Genomic DNA, 16,337 nt, shown 5'->3' with positions numbered 1-16,337 from the left:
TTTATGTTATTTACTTCTTAACTAAACCATTGCCAGGGGCATACACAGTACATGATGGTATAGAAAACAATGGTACAAGGATGTTTGATTTATGAACTCTGTAAAACTGATTCTCTCTCAGTTGAGCACTGCTGCACTCCTCCACCATGCTGAATCAATTTAATGAGGTACTTTATGGCCTTAACCACTGAATGAGCATGACGTGTTGTTCAAATGTATAGATGACCTAGATTCATGTTCACTGCAGCAGAAATTATTGTTACATTTTTAATAATTCATACCATTGTGTCTGCATGATAAATCTGATTCGCAGATATCTGCCAATGAGAGAAAACCTGGTAAACATGCAGAAGTCGTATCCACGCAGAAATTTAGTTGAAGTATTTCCAGCTACATGCCATCCCTGTTGCAGTTCTTTTTTTGTACAAGCTGAAAGCGCTAAAGGTAACAGGGTTTATATATTTAAGGGCTGGATTAGCATTTAACAAGATCCCAATTGGTAAAGGCCAAGGAAGCGTATGTAATTATATATTACATACATTTTTATAGACTGTTAAAATAAATATAGATATATAAATATATTTTCTGAAATGTGGGGTAACTCTGGGTTGACATGTTGTGACTCATGCTTTACTCCCTGTAACTCATTGAAAACAAACTGAGATTCTAAACTACTTGTCTTTCCTTGAAGATGATGCTAGAAATAATGCGGGGTGATGGTGTTGAGGTTCTCCCCTGAAAACAGCGGTATAGTAAGCATCTGTTTAATCATTTCCATGATGTGCTTAACAAGTGTGTCTTCAGGACTTCATAGATCAGGCTTCAAGACCCAAAGTTTATCGGTTCACCGCCAGAATAAATCAGGCAACACTTGCTCCTCCTTCATTACCACCACTTTGGGGCCCTTGAGCAAGGCCCTTAACGCCAACCGCTTCAGTGGAGCCGCAGATCAGACTGTGGTTGTACTGGGCAGCTTCCAGGTGTGAAACAATGTAGAAATTTGGATGTTTAGAGGTGCTGGTGGGAAAATTTTGTTACCTTTGAACAGAGCCAGGCTAGCAGTTTCCCCCGGTTCCTAGTCTTTATGCTAAGCTAAGCTAACTTTTTGCTGGTTGCAGTTTCATATTGAATTTACAGGCAGAGGAGTAGAAGGGACGCAGTTATAAGTACAGACAATAAATCCTCTAAAGGGCTTTACTGTTGAAGATAGCCAATGTACAACAAAACACAACCAAGGTTTTTTATCATTTTGATGATGAACTAAAAAATGTACAAAGCAAATAGGGATCAAAATTGATCAGTATATTGACTCACCCAATAGGCAAAAAAGAGCAGAATAAAACCACTGTTGGGGGGACACCTACTTAATCTCATACATTTCACCTTTCACTTGGATTTAGTTCACATTTGCACTTATAGTGCCCTGATATCTGCCTACCTCAAAGCAATATAAAACTGGAGCCTAGAGGCTTTAAAATTAGAAGTTATCATGTGCAAATAAACTCAAACTTAATTTCAAATTAAACAAAATTAAGTTTTTAATTGCCTTTTGTTGTTTGTATTTGTATTGTCTATATCTGTCTTTTTCTACCAACTCATACAAAAGCAGAAATAGATTTATTTGCCATTTTAATTCGGAATTTGCAACAGGCTATTGTCCTTCCTTTAGAATATGTTTTGAAAAACCCTCTACAGTAGAGTCAACAAAGCAGAAATCATTTTAGCCTAATCCAACACAACTTTCACATTTATTTTTTTCTCTGCAAATCCTGTTTGATCTGTCCGCGCTAGGTTCCCAGAAAATGTAATGCGTGGATTATACTGGTGTGTCCTCAGCAAGACAAATGATGCACTGTAGAAGTTTTTCCCTGAGGTTGTGTAATAGGACCTCTATAACTCTATGATGTATCTTTGTTCCTATAGCCATGAGGATGCTTTGATTCACATCACTACCCTGAGGCTGATGTTTTAGTTTTGCAACATTTACCAAATTCCCTTCTATGTGGTATTTGTCAATACAAGTCATTCAGTTAAAACAAATCAAACTATAAGAGCATATTCTGTTCACCACTGTTTATTTGAGGGAGAAAGTGCACCATGAAACAAACACCGTATGAACATTCATTGCTTGGAGCAGGTGGGAAAGGTTGCTCATTATTTTAGCTCACAGCAGATAATTTTTCTGAAATCAGAAAATAATTAGTATTCTATCATGTAAACCTGAAATAAAGTGGCTGCATGTAGGAAACATGAGGGTTCACTTGTCAAGACTGTAATCCAGCTGCAACACAAATTAAACAAGCTGAGTATGCATTTTCTTTAAATGGTGGAAGACCTTTTTGCTGTGGTCTTCGTGGGATCCTGTGCAGGTTATCAGGCAGCTTAAAGAGGCTGTTTGGAGAAAGCAGTGTAACTCTTCACACGTGCAAAGAAGAAGGGTGTGTACATGCTGTCCAGGTCAAACGGCGTGATGACCGTTTCCCCAGTCGGCCTAGAAACACAATTCGGGTCAATTTGGAAACAAATAGGGAATTTCGTTCTTCTCTTTTCCACTACTTTCTCACTCGTGTCTCTTACTTGTAAGTGATGTGGCAGGAGTGGTGGATCCACACCAGCTTACTGAAAGTCTGGCGCCCCCCAGAGCACAGATGCAGTCCCACGTGGAAGCTGTGCTCAGCCTCTGGAGGAGGGGGGTTCCGCCTGGAGAACCGATTCCTTTGAAACTCGGTCGCTTTCTGTTTGCAGACAACACGGTTCACAAGCTGTTGTACTTTAAACATTCTTGGAAATTTAGAATTTACAGTGCAGGTGAGCATCCACGCGTCACTCAGTATGACATTACTAGTAAGGCAGCAGTGCAAAAATTCATGTTTGAATTGAGTAAAAGTAACTGAAAAGTTTTTTTCTTCAAAAGCTGAAGATATAAGCAAGTCATCCGTTACAACTCAGCACATCTGTACCTGTGCTTTAAAAAGGATGCACAATGGCCACTTACTCTTTCCTACAGTATACATCTTCCTCTCGTCACACAAATCCCCCCAAACGCATTCTCACCTCCTTTTTCTTACAGACAGCAAAAACTTTGGTTTGATTGTCCGTCTCCTGTGACAGACGGAAATGACCAAGCAGAACAGAATCCATTCTGCAAAATGAAACAAAATTCAACAATCGTGAAAAGTGCTGCCAAGTCACTGAGACAATATGTGTTAATGTTCTGACATCCAGTCCAGCTGAGTTGGTAGGAAACAGAGAAGGTGTACCTGATGTTCTTAGTACGCAAGCGAGGAACAACCAACAGAGGGTCCTCGGGGGTGTTCAGCATGACCACGTGGCCGTCGGGGAAGAACCGGAGGTACCTGTGATAACAATGGCAACTCTTATCTGTGACATCTACACAACTCACAATCAGAAAATCACAGTTAAAATCAAACATCTACCTGTAGCACTCAACGTGATGCCAAGCTCTGTAAAATCCATCCAGAGATGCCTCTCCTTGACGAATGTACGACGTCTTGCTGATATAAACACCTGTGAAAAAAATGATGAACAGAAAGTTCAGCATCCAGGAAATCATCTTCATTGGATGTTCAGTGTAGTAATAATAGAAAAAATTGGCCAGTGTTCACTTTTTAGAAGCAAAATCAAGATCGGTCCAATGTTATCTTCACTGGCAATATTTAGCCGAATGCTCATTTGAGACATTTTTCTTTGGAACTGGTGTATTGTGCTTATAACAATTATCTTTAAATTTGCATCTTTGACTTTTTAAATTAATAAAAAATATACTTAATTACCATCGTAACGGACACGAGGCCTTTGCAGAAACATCTCCCTCCAGGATTTGAAGGGAACAAGTTTGGTACAGTTCCGTCCCCACACTCTCAAACAGGCTAGGTGCCAAATCTCAGGGTCCCTGGAGAGAAAGAGATTAAAAAAAAGATTTGAGTAAATCTTAAACCATGCACATAGAAAAGAAGAAGCAAGCTGCCCCACATCTAATCTGTTATGACAGAGGGTCTGACCTTGCACAGATGTAAAACCCACGGCAAACCAGAGAGAGCTGCTCCAGGGCTCGCATGTCCAGATCACTCGACACAACCCAGCGGAAGATGTACATCAGGATTTCACTCGGCAAGGCTGCACTCAAACAAAACACATGCATAAATACAAGTTGATAATGACTTGAGACATGTTTACGATCTAAAAATAAATAAATACAGATTTTACCTGAAATGTGCATCTGAGTCAAATCCAACTCAGGAGTGCAGATCTTTGGAAACGAGCTTTCGAGAGTGAGCTCCTCCTCAAAGTAGGCGAGGAGATCCTCGATTTCACCGTCAACATTGTTGTCCATGCTGCAATCAAACACATGTTCAGTTTTAGACGTGACAATATCCCCGTCTCTCATACAAGCCTACACACCACTTCATTCACCTTTCAGACATAAGCAAGGACTTTAGAAACACCTGTTTGTATGAATACAATCCATGACCTCACAGAAATGCACAGACATAAACTGGAAGGTTTAAGCTTAAAGTCGAGATGAAAGTAAAAAACGCCTCTGTTGCCACTAAAGGTGCAGTGTGTTGGATTTGGAGGCATCTATCGATGAGGTTGCAGATTGCAACCAACTGAAACTTCTCCAATGTGCCAACTGTGATGGAGAACTACGGTGGCCAACAGTAAAATCAAAGCAAATGTCCCCATCTAGAGCCAGTATTTGGATTGTCTGTCCTGGGCTACTGTAGAAACATGGCGGACTCTGTGAGGAGGACCTGCTCCGCATGTAGATATAAATGTCTCATTGTAAGCTAAGGAAAACGCAATGATTCCTATTAAACATTAAAGAAAACATAATTATTGGTATTATATTCAATTTCTGCTAATAGAGCCCCCTAAACAGAACAAACTGTTGCTTTAAGATAAAAAAAAACAACATTGAAAATTGTGTTTTAAGAGATCCACATTTTTAAAAACAGCATCATAATGAAACATCGCAGAATTAGATTTAGTAATGTCTGAAAAAATAAAAAAGCCGCTTACTAGTTTCCTCCACCTCGGTCTGCGTCAGGAGGACGGCTGTAGTTGATCTTAAACTCAATGTCAGGCACAAGCTGCATAGCCATGCGATAGAACTTGATTGCTGCAAGTAAAGAAAGATGAAACATATGGGTGGATTAAACATGTTTCATCTCATGGTTGACAGTTAGAGATGCCCGTATTATCACAACAACTCTGATATAATGTAGCATTTTCCACAAGCTTACTCTGAAACAATCATAGCATTTCAAGATCTTTATTTTACCCTCATAGACGGCTCCATTCTGCTCCTCCTGAACCGCTCTCAAGAACAACTCGGTGGCCTGAAGGAAGAGGACTCACATCAGTCATTCCAACAGCGGTGTGGCAGCACATGACCTGGAGAAATCACCTCACAACTTACCTTCTCCTCTCGGGCGATATCTTGCGGCCTCTTCAGACCTTTAGCTCGCAGCAGTCGGCCACTCAGTCCACTTGCTCCAGAGCTGAGTTTGAGTTCAGACATCCACTGAGCTCTGAACGTATTGAGCTCCAGCTGCAATACAATAAAAATTATATTTATATGTTATAAAAGGGCCAAAAAAAGTCCTTCTGTGTTCTCAATCCATCATACAAGGATTCATCAGGAACTATTTCTGAATAGAAACCATGTGAAATAGTGTTCATCAAACTTCTACATGAATTAAGAATTTTGATGTTTTTCTTAATTTGACCTTTTACCGAAAAATTAAGTTGCGGAGAGACCACTAAGCTACCAGTGTTGGAAACAGTGTGACCAGTACAGCTTGGGTGTAGAGTACACGTATTAATGTACTAATACATGCTGTACTTGCACTGCACATGATGGATTTACGGGACACTTTCACCTAACGAGATCTACTGCATGTCTATATAAGATTCCTCACATGAAGGTTTGGGTCATCTGAACCTTCATCTTCATCCTCAGTCATACCTCCGATATCTGCATTTTCTTCAGCCTGCACAAAGAAGAAGATTTTCACTTAAATTCATCAATATAAGTTTGTTTGTCCTCAACAGCTGTTACTACAGGGGTTGTCGATTTGTTGTTTTCCGGTGTGCGGACTCTTGCAGGTGACATCGGCCTACACTTCGCGAGCTTACACGAACTCATAGCAGAACCGTGTGGAGACAGTATGGGTCTTTTGTCACAGTCTTCTTGTGTTAGTTAGATAAGTTGTAACCGCAAATACTTTCTTTGCCTTTGTTTTATTCTTTATATATTATGCACTTACCAGACTGCCGTATATATTGAGGTTATTGGTGTTACATCTTCTTTCTTTTTTAAAGTTAAAAACAAGCAAATATTTTCAGCCCTCCTGTATCTTAAATACAGTAAATAAACATACATTTTGAGAATATTTTTTGTCTGAGGCGATTCAGAAACAGACCCTCTATTACAGTTTGTCCACCACAGCACTGATGAGTTGACTTTTTAAAGTCTTATCTGTATCTTGGTCACAATTCTTAAAACAAAAACAAAAAATATTGCATAATTAGTTTATATTTCTAATCTCTTTAATGGCACATTTTGATTTACTATCTGGATTACACGTGTTGTTATTGTTGTGTCTTTTGCATTGTTTTGTGATGTTTGTCAAAATTCGAAACCACTGAATTCTTCCATTGTTCTTCTTCACCGTTACAAACAAGTGTCCTTACTTCAGGCAGACACGTGGTGTTAGTTGTGGGAAATAACAACAACAACAACAACAATCACATGGATAATAACCCTCGTGTGGCCAAACTCTGAACCCCGTTCACTAAACTGGACTGAAGTCCAAAAGCTCTCGTTAATCTATCTTAATTAATACAGCTCGCTCACAACAACACGACTGATTCACCCCCCCCCCCATGAAGGTTCATGCTAAGACAACAGAGAGCATTAAAATGTTACAATCTCATGCCAGTAGGTCGTTAATGTTTGAAGAAGTGTCGCTAAATTCTTGTCACAACCAAGTTGTTGTTTGGTAACTAACTAGTCCTGAATACGTCACGACTAATGGTGTCCAGGTGACGTTAGCTACGTTAGCTATGTTAGCTAGCTCGCTGGCTAACGCGTCTCTGTCTGGATAACGAGTAAAAGCACGAGGACCCACCATGACAGCTTGGCTAGTAGGCGTCCTTTTTTTTTTAATCGTCACAACCGGTCAACACCAGCGTTTACAGTTCACGGTCAGAGAAACGCACAACACAACGAACATATTTACGAGCTCGCAGGAACGCAGCCATTCCGCTGAGTGGCCCGGAGCTCTAGTGACAACAGGAAGTCAGGAAGTGTGGCGAAGTTGGAAAGAGTCACGAGAGAGGAGCAGGTTGATTCTGTGTAAGGAGGACAACACATGACTTATTCATCAACGATTACGTCAATATATATATATGGAAATAAATGGTGAAATAAGTCAATCAATGAAGATTCGAACTGATGAATAAAATAATGGATAAATAAATATATGTGTCATTGAATTGTGATGGTCTGGCTCTGAGAGGTATCAAGTAAGAAAGTTGACAAATGTTACAATGTTTATTCTAACAGGGAGGCGTCAAAACTAAATATAATAAACCGAGAACACACATTCAACACAGGAACAACACACACACAAGGCCTGGAAGAGGCCCTGGGCCTTTCACAAGATAATGTTTCTGCAACCTTTAAATAACGTCCTGAGTACTTTTCCATACTATATTAGTTCTAGGAACATTCCCAGAAGGTTATTTCTGTAAAACCTAAATATAACCTATTGGGAACTATTCCCGAAGGGTCCCAGAAGGTTAAAACTGTATATATATATATATATATATATATATATATATATATATAGCTGAAGTGGAGCTTTTATTAGCGTCATTATTATTATTATTTGTAGTAGTACGAGTATATAAAGGTGGGGCTGCAGCCGTTACAGCCAACAATTATTTCCTTTATGGATTCATCTGTCAATTATTATCTCAATTAGTCATTTGATTTCATAATGACAGTGGCCAAAACAGTGTTGACTCACAGTTCTGTCCCATTATCATTTCAGTCATTTGATGAGTGTTACTCCAAATCTGTCACCCATTCAGAGTTGACCAAATATTGACAGGTGAGGTGTTAGTATTCCACAAACAGACCTACTGCCCATGTGTTGCTGCTGTGTGTGACCCTATCTAAATACCTTACACAATTTTGGTAAAAGCTATGACAATGTCTTATTTACAGTGACATTCCTAATCAAAGAATCTGATGGGTCACCAAATCCACTGTATCTCCTGCTTCTCCATATTTATTTAACTGTCATTCAGCTGATGAATGAAATACCTCTGTGTTGATCAGCTCCTCCACCCGAGTGTGCCAGCTCAATACCTGAACAGCTTCATAAAACTACTTGCTTACATTTTAAACTTTAACTGATTTCAAATGTCCAAAAGCAGTTGTAAAGCCTGTTAAATTGTGTCTGAACTAGTGACCTGTTAATATTAAATACATGTGCTATAACACTCTGAAAGGATACATACTTTTAATACTAAAGTATATTTTGCTGCTCATAATATTGCAATTTTGTTTTTCATTTTCAAGTAAAGTCTTGAAAGCAGAACTTGTAATCGTTTGCTTATTTGTTGTTTGATTTGTTATGTAGAAGGCCAATTTTACTTTTACTTGAAGGATCTACTTTATCCACTGCTGCGTGTATGTCAGAGATGAAGCAAAGAAGGTACATCTAATTTAGATAATGTTACATCCAGTTTGAGGTTAAACATTTTTTGCAACACCACATTTCAGCCTACTTTTTCACTACCTTTAACTAACAGTTGTTTAGACAGTGTATACATTGCCGACTAAGATATGAGACTCATGTCTCTACAAAATGTAAATTTTTGGGAAGTTAGAAAAATAACTGCCTGGTTTTAGTCAGTAAACATGCAATTTGGCATGTGGGGGTGAAAACATTATGAACTTAGGGAGAAGAATGAAAACATTATAAACTTAGGGAGAAGAATGTAATCACCGAACGTATTTGAAAGCATCAAAATAACCCAAACTGAAAAAAACATTACCAACAATATTAAAATACTGCTTGTGTAATAATCATTCACCTACATTTTAACAGCGAAAGACCAATCTTCCCCATCAGCGCTATTACTTTAGATAACTAGTAATTCATGTTACGCTTATTTGTTTAGTGTATGTACAACACATCATTTATTTATCTATTGTGGCTTCTGAACACTTTCCACCACTAGTCTGCGTGTGAAAACGTGTTGAAAACAAGTTTGGAACTGGACCATCAGCTTGACTTGTGGACAAACATTTGAGCAGAGAAGAAGAATTCAATACAAGAGTACACACATCTGGTCACTTCCGGCTTTGCTTTGCACCACGAAATCTTTCTTGTTCCTTGTAGTATTTTTGAATATCGGTCTTGTTTTATCATTTTATTGTTATGCACGAAACTTATTATGACATTTACTTCTCTCGACTATGTATTTAGATGGTCAATGAGGAGATAGAGATAGAGTTGCCGTGATTTTATCCTTCTCGTTCTGGATCTTTGTTTCCGACGCAGCCGAAGTGGAGCTATGATTTGTTGTAACGAGACCGCAAACTGTTTTTACAGCAACGCGAGATTACGACGAGCTCTATGACGAAAGGGCCTGGATAACATTTATTTATGTTGTGTGTTAGACACGCAGTGGATGCGCGTCTCTGTCAACAGATTATTCCGTTAAGCCATTTGTTGAACATCGACTACAAATGCTCGGCTATGTGTTGTTGTCGATCTGACGCGGGAAGGGTGAGTGATGTCTGCAGCTTTTCCTCCTGTCTTTTAAGTGAGCACACCATTCAGTCCAAACAGGCCAGTGTGTGTTTTTTTATCTGCAGCGCGTTAATATTGTAGTGAGCAGCTGGGCCATCACCAGCACCACAACACAATTATAAGATATAGCCTCAACTGTACCACGTGTGCAAGTAGTACGCTAGATGTATTAGCAATCTAATGCGAGTTAACGTTGATAAACGAGATTTCAACCGAGAGATGGTTACAAACGGTCATAGATGAACGTTTGCTACTTAAAAGACCACTTTGACAGTTTTCATCCTTCTCTCTATATGAAGATTTCATACGGTGACACTCTTGTACTACACACTTTATATAACTTGTCAGTCAACAGTCCAAGTTACTCCAGACATGTCAAATATGTGTCTGACATAGTTTAGATTTCCTCATTAAAAAAAAAATACAGACTATGCAAATTATGCCCACATAAAAAAAAAATCATTAAAATCATCTTGGGTTTAACTAGTGTCTGAAACTCTGAGACAGTTTCCCTCTGCATCGGATGCATTTGAAAACAAACTCTCATGCATCATTCTGAAAACTATGGTTCTTAATTCATCATTAACACTTGAAATTTCATTATAGCGGGGCCAAAGATTCATATAGTTTGTCCACAGCACTAACATGTATTCCAACCATTAAATGTCTTATTTAGTGGTAAGCTTGTGGTCAAATGGCCAACATAGTAATTACAGCGAGGCTCACATAACTAACCACAGCTTTTTTGTCATGAATCCCTCACCTTCCCAGCTAGAAGGAGGCCATTCCATGAAACCATGAGTGCTCCAGCTCTGCCTGTGGTCTTCTGCTGTTGTCACAGGAAAATCTGGTTGCATTCAGCAGCGGCAGGCAAACACTCTGTTTTCCACCCGATTACAGTCTTTCCCCCGGATGCTATGGAAGGACAAGCGCGATGAATAGGTACACAAATATCAGACAGCTCGGGGATGGCACGTATGGCTCGGTCGTCCTCGGCCGAAGTCTGGAGTCAGGAGAGCTGGTTGCCATAAAGAAGTGAGTATCCGGAAAATGGTGTGCGTTTGCAATCGGCAGCAATCGTATCAATTTGATATCAATTGCAAAAATATAAGTTAATGAGAAAAATATTTTTCAGAATGAAAAGAAAATTCTACTCCTGGGAAGAATGCATGAACCTCCGTGAAGTCAAGGTGAGTTTATCTTTCCAACACAATTTCACACATTTGAATAGCACAGCAGAACTACGGAAAAATACAACCCCCAAAATCAACTTGAATACTTGCATCATGCAGTTCCATCTATGATGTGGGAGAGAATTGTCCATATTTACTGATAACGTGAATATTAAATATGTGCCCATGTTAATGTACTGTTGTATGTACTAGCTGCAACTGATCCCCATTAACTTTGCACGTCAGTGTTGTTATTGAAGCTCCACACACATGGAGTATTGTCTCCATTCTCAGATTTAGTGTTTGAAATATCACCGCGCTGTGCTGTGTTAATAGATAACCTTAACAATAATGTGGAACAATAATACAACCGCTAAATGCTGAATTCAGTGCTGTAGCATTGCTTCCACAAGACGTGGGCTGCATTTCACCGAGCCTTTTCATAAATATGTACATTAATAAGTCAACTTCAAATAGCAAACATTGAATATGACATGTCATGTTGTCAGCTGCTTTGTGTAGGATAGAGATGTAACTTCATGATAACTTGATGATTTGCAGGTAATGCAGTAATGATAATATGGTTAATATGCTGTACATCTACATTTTAGACCAATTGTCAAATACTCAAATTTTCTGTCGATTGTTTTCATACCAATTCAGTATGTTGCTGTCTAAATTTCCTCACAGCTCAAAGTCACACACCAGCTCTAAGAGTTGAAGGTGATTCTTGTGTGCTGTTGGTTTTGAGCTCCCGTTCCCATCCCTGGCTTACACCCCCCCCTCCCCCCTCCCCTAGAGCTTGACCTCAACGCAGCAACACATGTGGTCCTTAGACGCTAATTGGATCATAATTACAGCATGTCACACCATTATAGTATCAAAATCCCCATTACAGCTCCCCCCCCCCCCCCCTTACTTAAACTTAGCATGGTTAAACCTGTCATCCCAGTGCATGGGAACAGTGTATATTTCTCCATCCTGCTTTCTATTCACACTTTAATTGTAAGTACATTTCCCCCCAAAACTCCATTGTGTTGGTACTCGAGCCGTGTGTTAACATGCAGGTTTCGTTTCATAGTCGTAGGACGTGCTTTTGAATGTGCTGCAGTGACCCGTGTGTATTGTCCAGCATGGTTAGATTGACTTTTCTTTTTAAATTCCTGCTGCTATTTTTTCATTTATCTGTTCCACAGGTTCTTATGTGATCTGTTTCTTTTATTCTCACAGTCCTTAAAGAAACTCAACCATGCCAATATAATCAAACTGAAGGAGGTCATTCGAGAAAATGATCACCTGTACTTCATATTTGAGTACATGAAGGAAAATCTATACCAGCTAATGAAAGACAGGTGTGTGCAGTTGTTACTTGTTGCATTATTAATACCACAGTTTATTAAAAACTTTATTCTATACACGTGTACAGTTTCTAACTCTTTGTTTCTTCCTGCAGGACTCGATTGTTTCCTGAATCTGCTGTAAGAAATATAATGTTTCAGATACTACAGGGGCTCACGTTCATTCATAAACATGATACGTCTGTTTACCACTCCAGCATGATAGATTTTATGTGTGGACATTTGACGTTTTGTGTCGAGACGGTCACGCAGTGTGTCTTTCGTTAGGGTTTTTTCACAGGGACATGAAGCCTGAGAATCTTCTGTGCATGGGCCCAGAGCTGGTGAAAATAGCTGACTTTGGGCTTGCCCGTGAAATCAGATCTCGACCGCCATACACAGACTATGTCTCCACCAGATGGTGAGCTTCTTTGAGAGTGATCATAGTGCATTTTGTGTGACAGTTCAGTGCATTCAAGTCCTAGTACCCTCTCTTTTTGGACCAGGTACAGAGCCCCAGAGGTGCTCCTCAGATCCACATCCTACAGTTCGCCCATAGACCAGTGGGCAGTTGGCTGCATCATGGCGGAGCTTTATACCCTCAGGCCTCTTTTCCCAGGCTCCAGTGAAATAGACACCATATTCAAAGTTTGCCAAGTCCTGGGTACGCCAAAGAAGGTAATGTTTACACAACTGTTACACACAACTGAGTAATTCCTCACTATTTAACTGCACTTGACATGTAGCCGAGACCCGGATCACCGTTTTCATCTACAGGTTTCATTTTGCTTTGAAAATAAGACAAAAACATTAATATTGTGTCGTAGGAATATGTATTTTTTCTTTTTATGTTACTAATCTACTACTGTCACGGTGAATAAAACACACACTACTTGTTAAATATGATGTTCCGTAAATGTGTGTGTCTTCCCCCCTATAGAATGATTGGCCGGAGGGATACCATCTGGCTAGTGCCATGAACTTCCGTTGGCCTCAGTGTGTTCCCAGTAATCTGAAGATGCTGATCCCAAATGCCAGTCCTGAAGCCATTCATCTGATGACAGACCTGCTCCAGTGGGATCCCAAGAAGAGACCAGCTTCAGCCCAGGTAGTGTCTGACCTGCACGTCCTCCTCATAGCTGAACATACAGAATGAAAGCTGATGTTGTTTTGTTCAAATCTTGATATCTTTTCAGGCTCTCAGGTACTCGTACTTCCACGTGGGCCAGGCTTTGGGCACTCCTCAACAGATCCTCGAGCAGGGCAGACCTCAGCCGGGCCTTGTGCCGCTGCAAGCTCCTTTACAGACGCAGCAGCAGCAGCAGCAGCAGCAACAACAACCCCTGCTGCTTAAGCCTGTGCCTCCCTCCCATCCTCCAACTCCCAACCAACACTGCTCCCCCCCCAGGCCTCTCCAGCAGATCCAGCCCTCCCCTGTGTTTGCAGCTGCGCAGGCGGCAGCGTACCAACGGCACACAGAGCTGGTGCGAGAGCAACAACCGAAGCACATCCTGAAGCAGGAACAGACCGGAGGAACAGCACAGAGCCATCTTCCTTACCTTGTTGACAAGAGTCTCCAGAGCAAGGTCAGTCTGGAAACATGATATATTGTTATGTGTGTAAACCTGGCCTCCTACACACTTCTGATATTGGCTTATTGATGTAAACATCTAATCTACATTATTGTGCTTCACGAAGTATTTACGGTAATACTTCAAATTTAGAGTGCATATCAAAGGGGCCAGAATATCTAGACAAATATATTAAAATAACTTGTTTTTTCGAACGTGGAATGGTGGCACATATTCCTTACATGTATGGTTGATGTTGTTATTTTAGCAAACAAGACAAGAGACAGAAAAAGCAAACCTACTGAGCTATCAGTTGAAGCCTAAAGGGGGGCGGCGGCGCTGGGGCCACGGCACGGGACACCTTAAGGGTGATGACTGGGACGACTATGAAGAAACGGATCTGACATCCATAAGTATTCTTGGAAAAAGCAACTTCTCCACAGAGAAGTCGAGGCCGGGGGAGGACACACTCTGCAGGTGAGGCCACGATCTGTCATCATGTGGTACCTTTGACCAGGGGCAGAGTCAGTGGCATCTGCATTGTGCTTATGTACAATAACAAATATGCAAATGGGAATACCAGATCTGTAGCCTCAGCTAACGTCCATACATCACCATTACTACCTATCGTGTCATTGAATGCACGCTGTCTTTCAGATATGGAAATGTTCTGGATTACAGTCGACCCAATGGAAAGGAAGAAGCACCTTTAAACCTGAACAAGAGTTCAGCCTACCAGGAGCCACCGAGAACCGCGTCTGCCAAACAACATTACTTCAGGCAGTCAAGATATTTACCTGGTATATTTAAATACTTCCATTGAGTAAAGTTAGTAGGACTGAGTCCATAATAAAATAAATCGATATCATCTGTGTCTGCAGGTGCATTCATGCCTAACCTGTTCGATTCAAATTAGCTCATTAGCATCATCTTCCTTGATAAATGCATCTGATAATCTGTTACCGTCTCCCTCAGGCATTAGCACAAAGAAGAACGTGGCCATCAATGCCAGTAAAGACTTCTCCGGAAGCCATCTTTGGGGCAACAGCAGTATTCCATTTGGAGGGACTCTGCCGAGCAGAGGTGCTCACGGTAATCTCTCCCGGGACATCTCGCACTGAACTTCACTGCAATCTTTTTTTGCAGCTCGTTGTTATCGCTACCATTCAAATGACTGCATCGGTTATTGTTTGTTTTAAATATCAGGTACCAATACAATCCCAGGGGGATACATGCCGTCGTTTTACAAGAAAGACGTCGGTTCAGCCGGTCACAGAAGGCACCAGGGTCCTCCAGTGGAATCCACAGCATCAAGTGAGGATGGATTTCAGAGCTCAGAGCTTTCTGTAATATTCAGCTGTCTTACCTGTTTTGATGCTATTTTTAGATTATGCAACATGGCAGTCAGGCCGGAGTCCGATGAACACCTCTACCAACATGCCATCGAGCAACAAGAGCACCCCCGGTCTGCTGCCTCGCCCACCGGTCCAGTCCATCCACGGGCGAACAGACTGGTCTGCCAAATATGGACACCGCTAGTGCCCCGCCTGGAGCCTCTGATGTGTGCTCCTGAGACTCTTTCACCTCCAAAGAGTAGGCCTAGTTGTTTTATAACCTTAATCTGTGCATACATCTTACACAGCAATAATTTTGTTTTTCATTTTGTGTACTATGGATGTTGTGAGATGTAAAATATGAGTGTATGTGTATACTTAAATGCAACCGGACAGAATTTGAGTGTTTTTATTTTGTATTTCTGTAACATAGCTACTGTTCCACAGAGGGTACAACCTCAGTTTTGTATCAGTGAATGTTCACCAACATGTACACAATAAACTTCACTGTGAGTTGTTTTGGCTACAACTAATTACTTTGCCTCTTTTTTTTTTTTTCTTACATTGCTGCTGTTTTTGTTGTATGATGTAGCCTTGTAATCAGGTAACTATTTGCTGTGCATCATAATGAATACAATGCAAGTGATTCAAATCTGTTCTAGTTTCTGAAGCTAACACATGCTACTACCCCTTGGCCAAAAGTGAGTGTGATTATTGAATTGCCAGTTGAGTATAATTAAACTTTTGACTGGGTACTGATGTGTTCAACTTGTCTTTTTTCATGAAACACTTTAAATGGATTGGCTGAGTGCAGGTCAGTCCATATGGTCCACACAGTATGTTACCTATCAGCTATTAACTAACTCATGTGCTACACAGCACCATCTACAGGGGCTCCAGTGAAGTAGTGGCTACAGATAAACCATACAATGTAAGAAGCGATTAACCCATCAATGGTTTAATTATGTCATGTGCTATTTAAAAAGTGGAACTGGAAATGTGGTCATACAGTACGTAGAATGTAGTTTAGGATTAGCAATAAATAATTAGTTTTTAATGCAGCGGT

At 40.4% G+C, this 16,337-nt stretch overlaps 3 protein-coding genes across 7 annotated transcripts in view; 2 read left to right on the top strand and 1 right to left on the bottom strand.

Moving 5' to 3' along the window:
• The window catches only part of elovl5 (ELOVL fatty acid elongase 5), a 14,357-nt gene extending 12,033 nt beyond the window's left edge, over nt 1–2,324 (top strand). The window contains exon 8 of the transcript XR_004213724.1: nt 692–2,324. The gene's annotated coding sequence lies outside the window, so the exon portion shown is untranslated. The remainder of the gene's footprint in view (nt 1–691) is intronic.
• LOC116397826 (serine/threonine-protein kinase ICK) lies at nt 692–16,337 on the top strand. 4 transcript variants are annotated; one of them, XM_031873667.1, is made up of 14 exons: nt 692–752; nt 10,629–10,892; nt 10,993–11,047; nt 12,260–12,381; nt 12,483–12,562; nt 12,655–12,787; nt 12,873–13,044; nt 13,307–13,474; nt 13,563–13,952; nt 14,206–14,414; nt 14,595–14,737; nt 14,913–15,029; nt 15,144–15,251; nt 15,325–16,337. In XM_031873667.1, the coding sequence occupies exons 2-14, from the start codon at nt 10,792–10,794 to the stop codon at nt 15,474–15,476; spliced, it is 1,950 nt and encodes a 649-aa protein (XP_031729527.1). In that variant the 5' UTR covers nt 692–752; nt 10,629–10,791; the 3' UTR covers nt 15,477–16,337. The 4 variants fall into 4 exon arrangements, with proteins under 4 accessions (XP_031729527.1, XP_031729541.1, XP_031729535.1 ...); XM_031873681.1 differs by lacking the exon at nt 692–752 and adding an exon at nt 7,882–9,833 and having other exon boundaries at nt 10,633–10,892; XM_031873675.1 differs by lacking the exon at nt 692–752 and adding an exon at nt 7,882–9,833.
• On the bottom strand, nt 2,059–7,359 carry fbxo9 (F-box protein 9). Of its 2 annotated transcripts, none has more exons than XM_031873713.1 (13): nt 7,269–7,359; nt 5,946–6,017; nt 5,444–5,575; nt 5,306–5,363; nt 5,044–5,143; nt 4,228–4,355; nt 4,023–4,137; nt 3,795–3,913; nt 3,438–3,528; nt 3,261–3,356; nt 3,055–3,142; nt 2,578–2,735; nt 2,059–2,491 (listed from the first exon to the last, which is right to left on the bottom strand). In XM_031873713.1, exons 2-13 carry the CDS (start codon nt 5,988–5,990, stop codon nt 2,383–2,385), a joined length of 1,239 nt encoding a protein of 412 aa, XP_031729573.1. In that variant the 5' UTR covers nt 5,991–6,017; nt 7,269–7,359; the 3' UTR covers nt 2,059–2,382. The 2 variants fall into 2 exon arrangements, with proteins under 2 accessions (XP_031729573.1, XP_031729563.1); XM_031873703.1 differs by having other exon boundaries at nt 7,158–7,339.

Source organism: Anarrhichthys ocellatus, unplaced genomic scaffold, assembly GCF_004355925.1.
Source record: "Anarrhichthys ocellatus isolate YVR2014 unplaced genomic scaffold, GSC_Weel_1.0 scaffold3, whole genome shotgun sequence".
Taxonomy (NCBI): Eukaryota; Metazoa; Chordata; class Actinopteri; order Perciformes; family Anarhichadidae; genus Anarrhichthys; species Anarrhichthys ocellatus.
This window is presented reverse-complemented; position numbering and strand designations above follow the sequence as displayed.

What these genes read in the sequence shown, in the direction of transcription:
- fbxo9 (XM_031873703.1), bottom strand. An exon ending in GACCGAGGTGGAGGAAACTA is followed by an intron (nt 4,356 to 5,043) that starts GTAAGCGGCTTT and finishes GTTTGATTGCAG; the next exon opens with CATGGACAACAATGTTGACG. An exon ending in CTGTCTGTAAGAAAAAGGAG is followed by an intron (nt 2,736 to 3,054) that starts GTGAGAATGCGT and finishes GTCTGCAAACAG; the next exon opens with AAAGCGACCGAGTTTCAAAG.
- LOC116397826 (XM_031873667.1), top strand. Translation starts at nt 10,792, where the DNA reads ATGAATAGGTACACAAATATCAGACAGCTCGGGGATGGCACGTATGGC. An exon ending in GAGCTGGTTGCCATAAAGAA is followed by an intron (nt 10,893 to 10,992) that starts GTGAGTATCCGG and finishes AATATTTTTCAG; the next exon opens with AATGAAAAGAAAATTCTACT. An exon ending in CACGTTCATTCATAAACATG is followed by an intron (nt 12,563 to 12,654) that starts ATACGTCTGTTT and finishes GTCTTTCGTTAG; the next exon opens with GGTTTTTTCACAGGGACATG.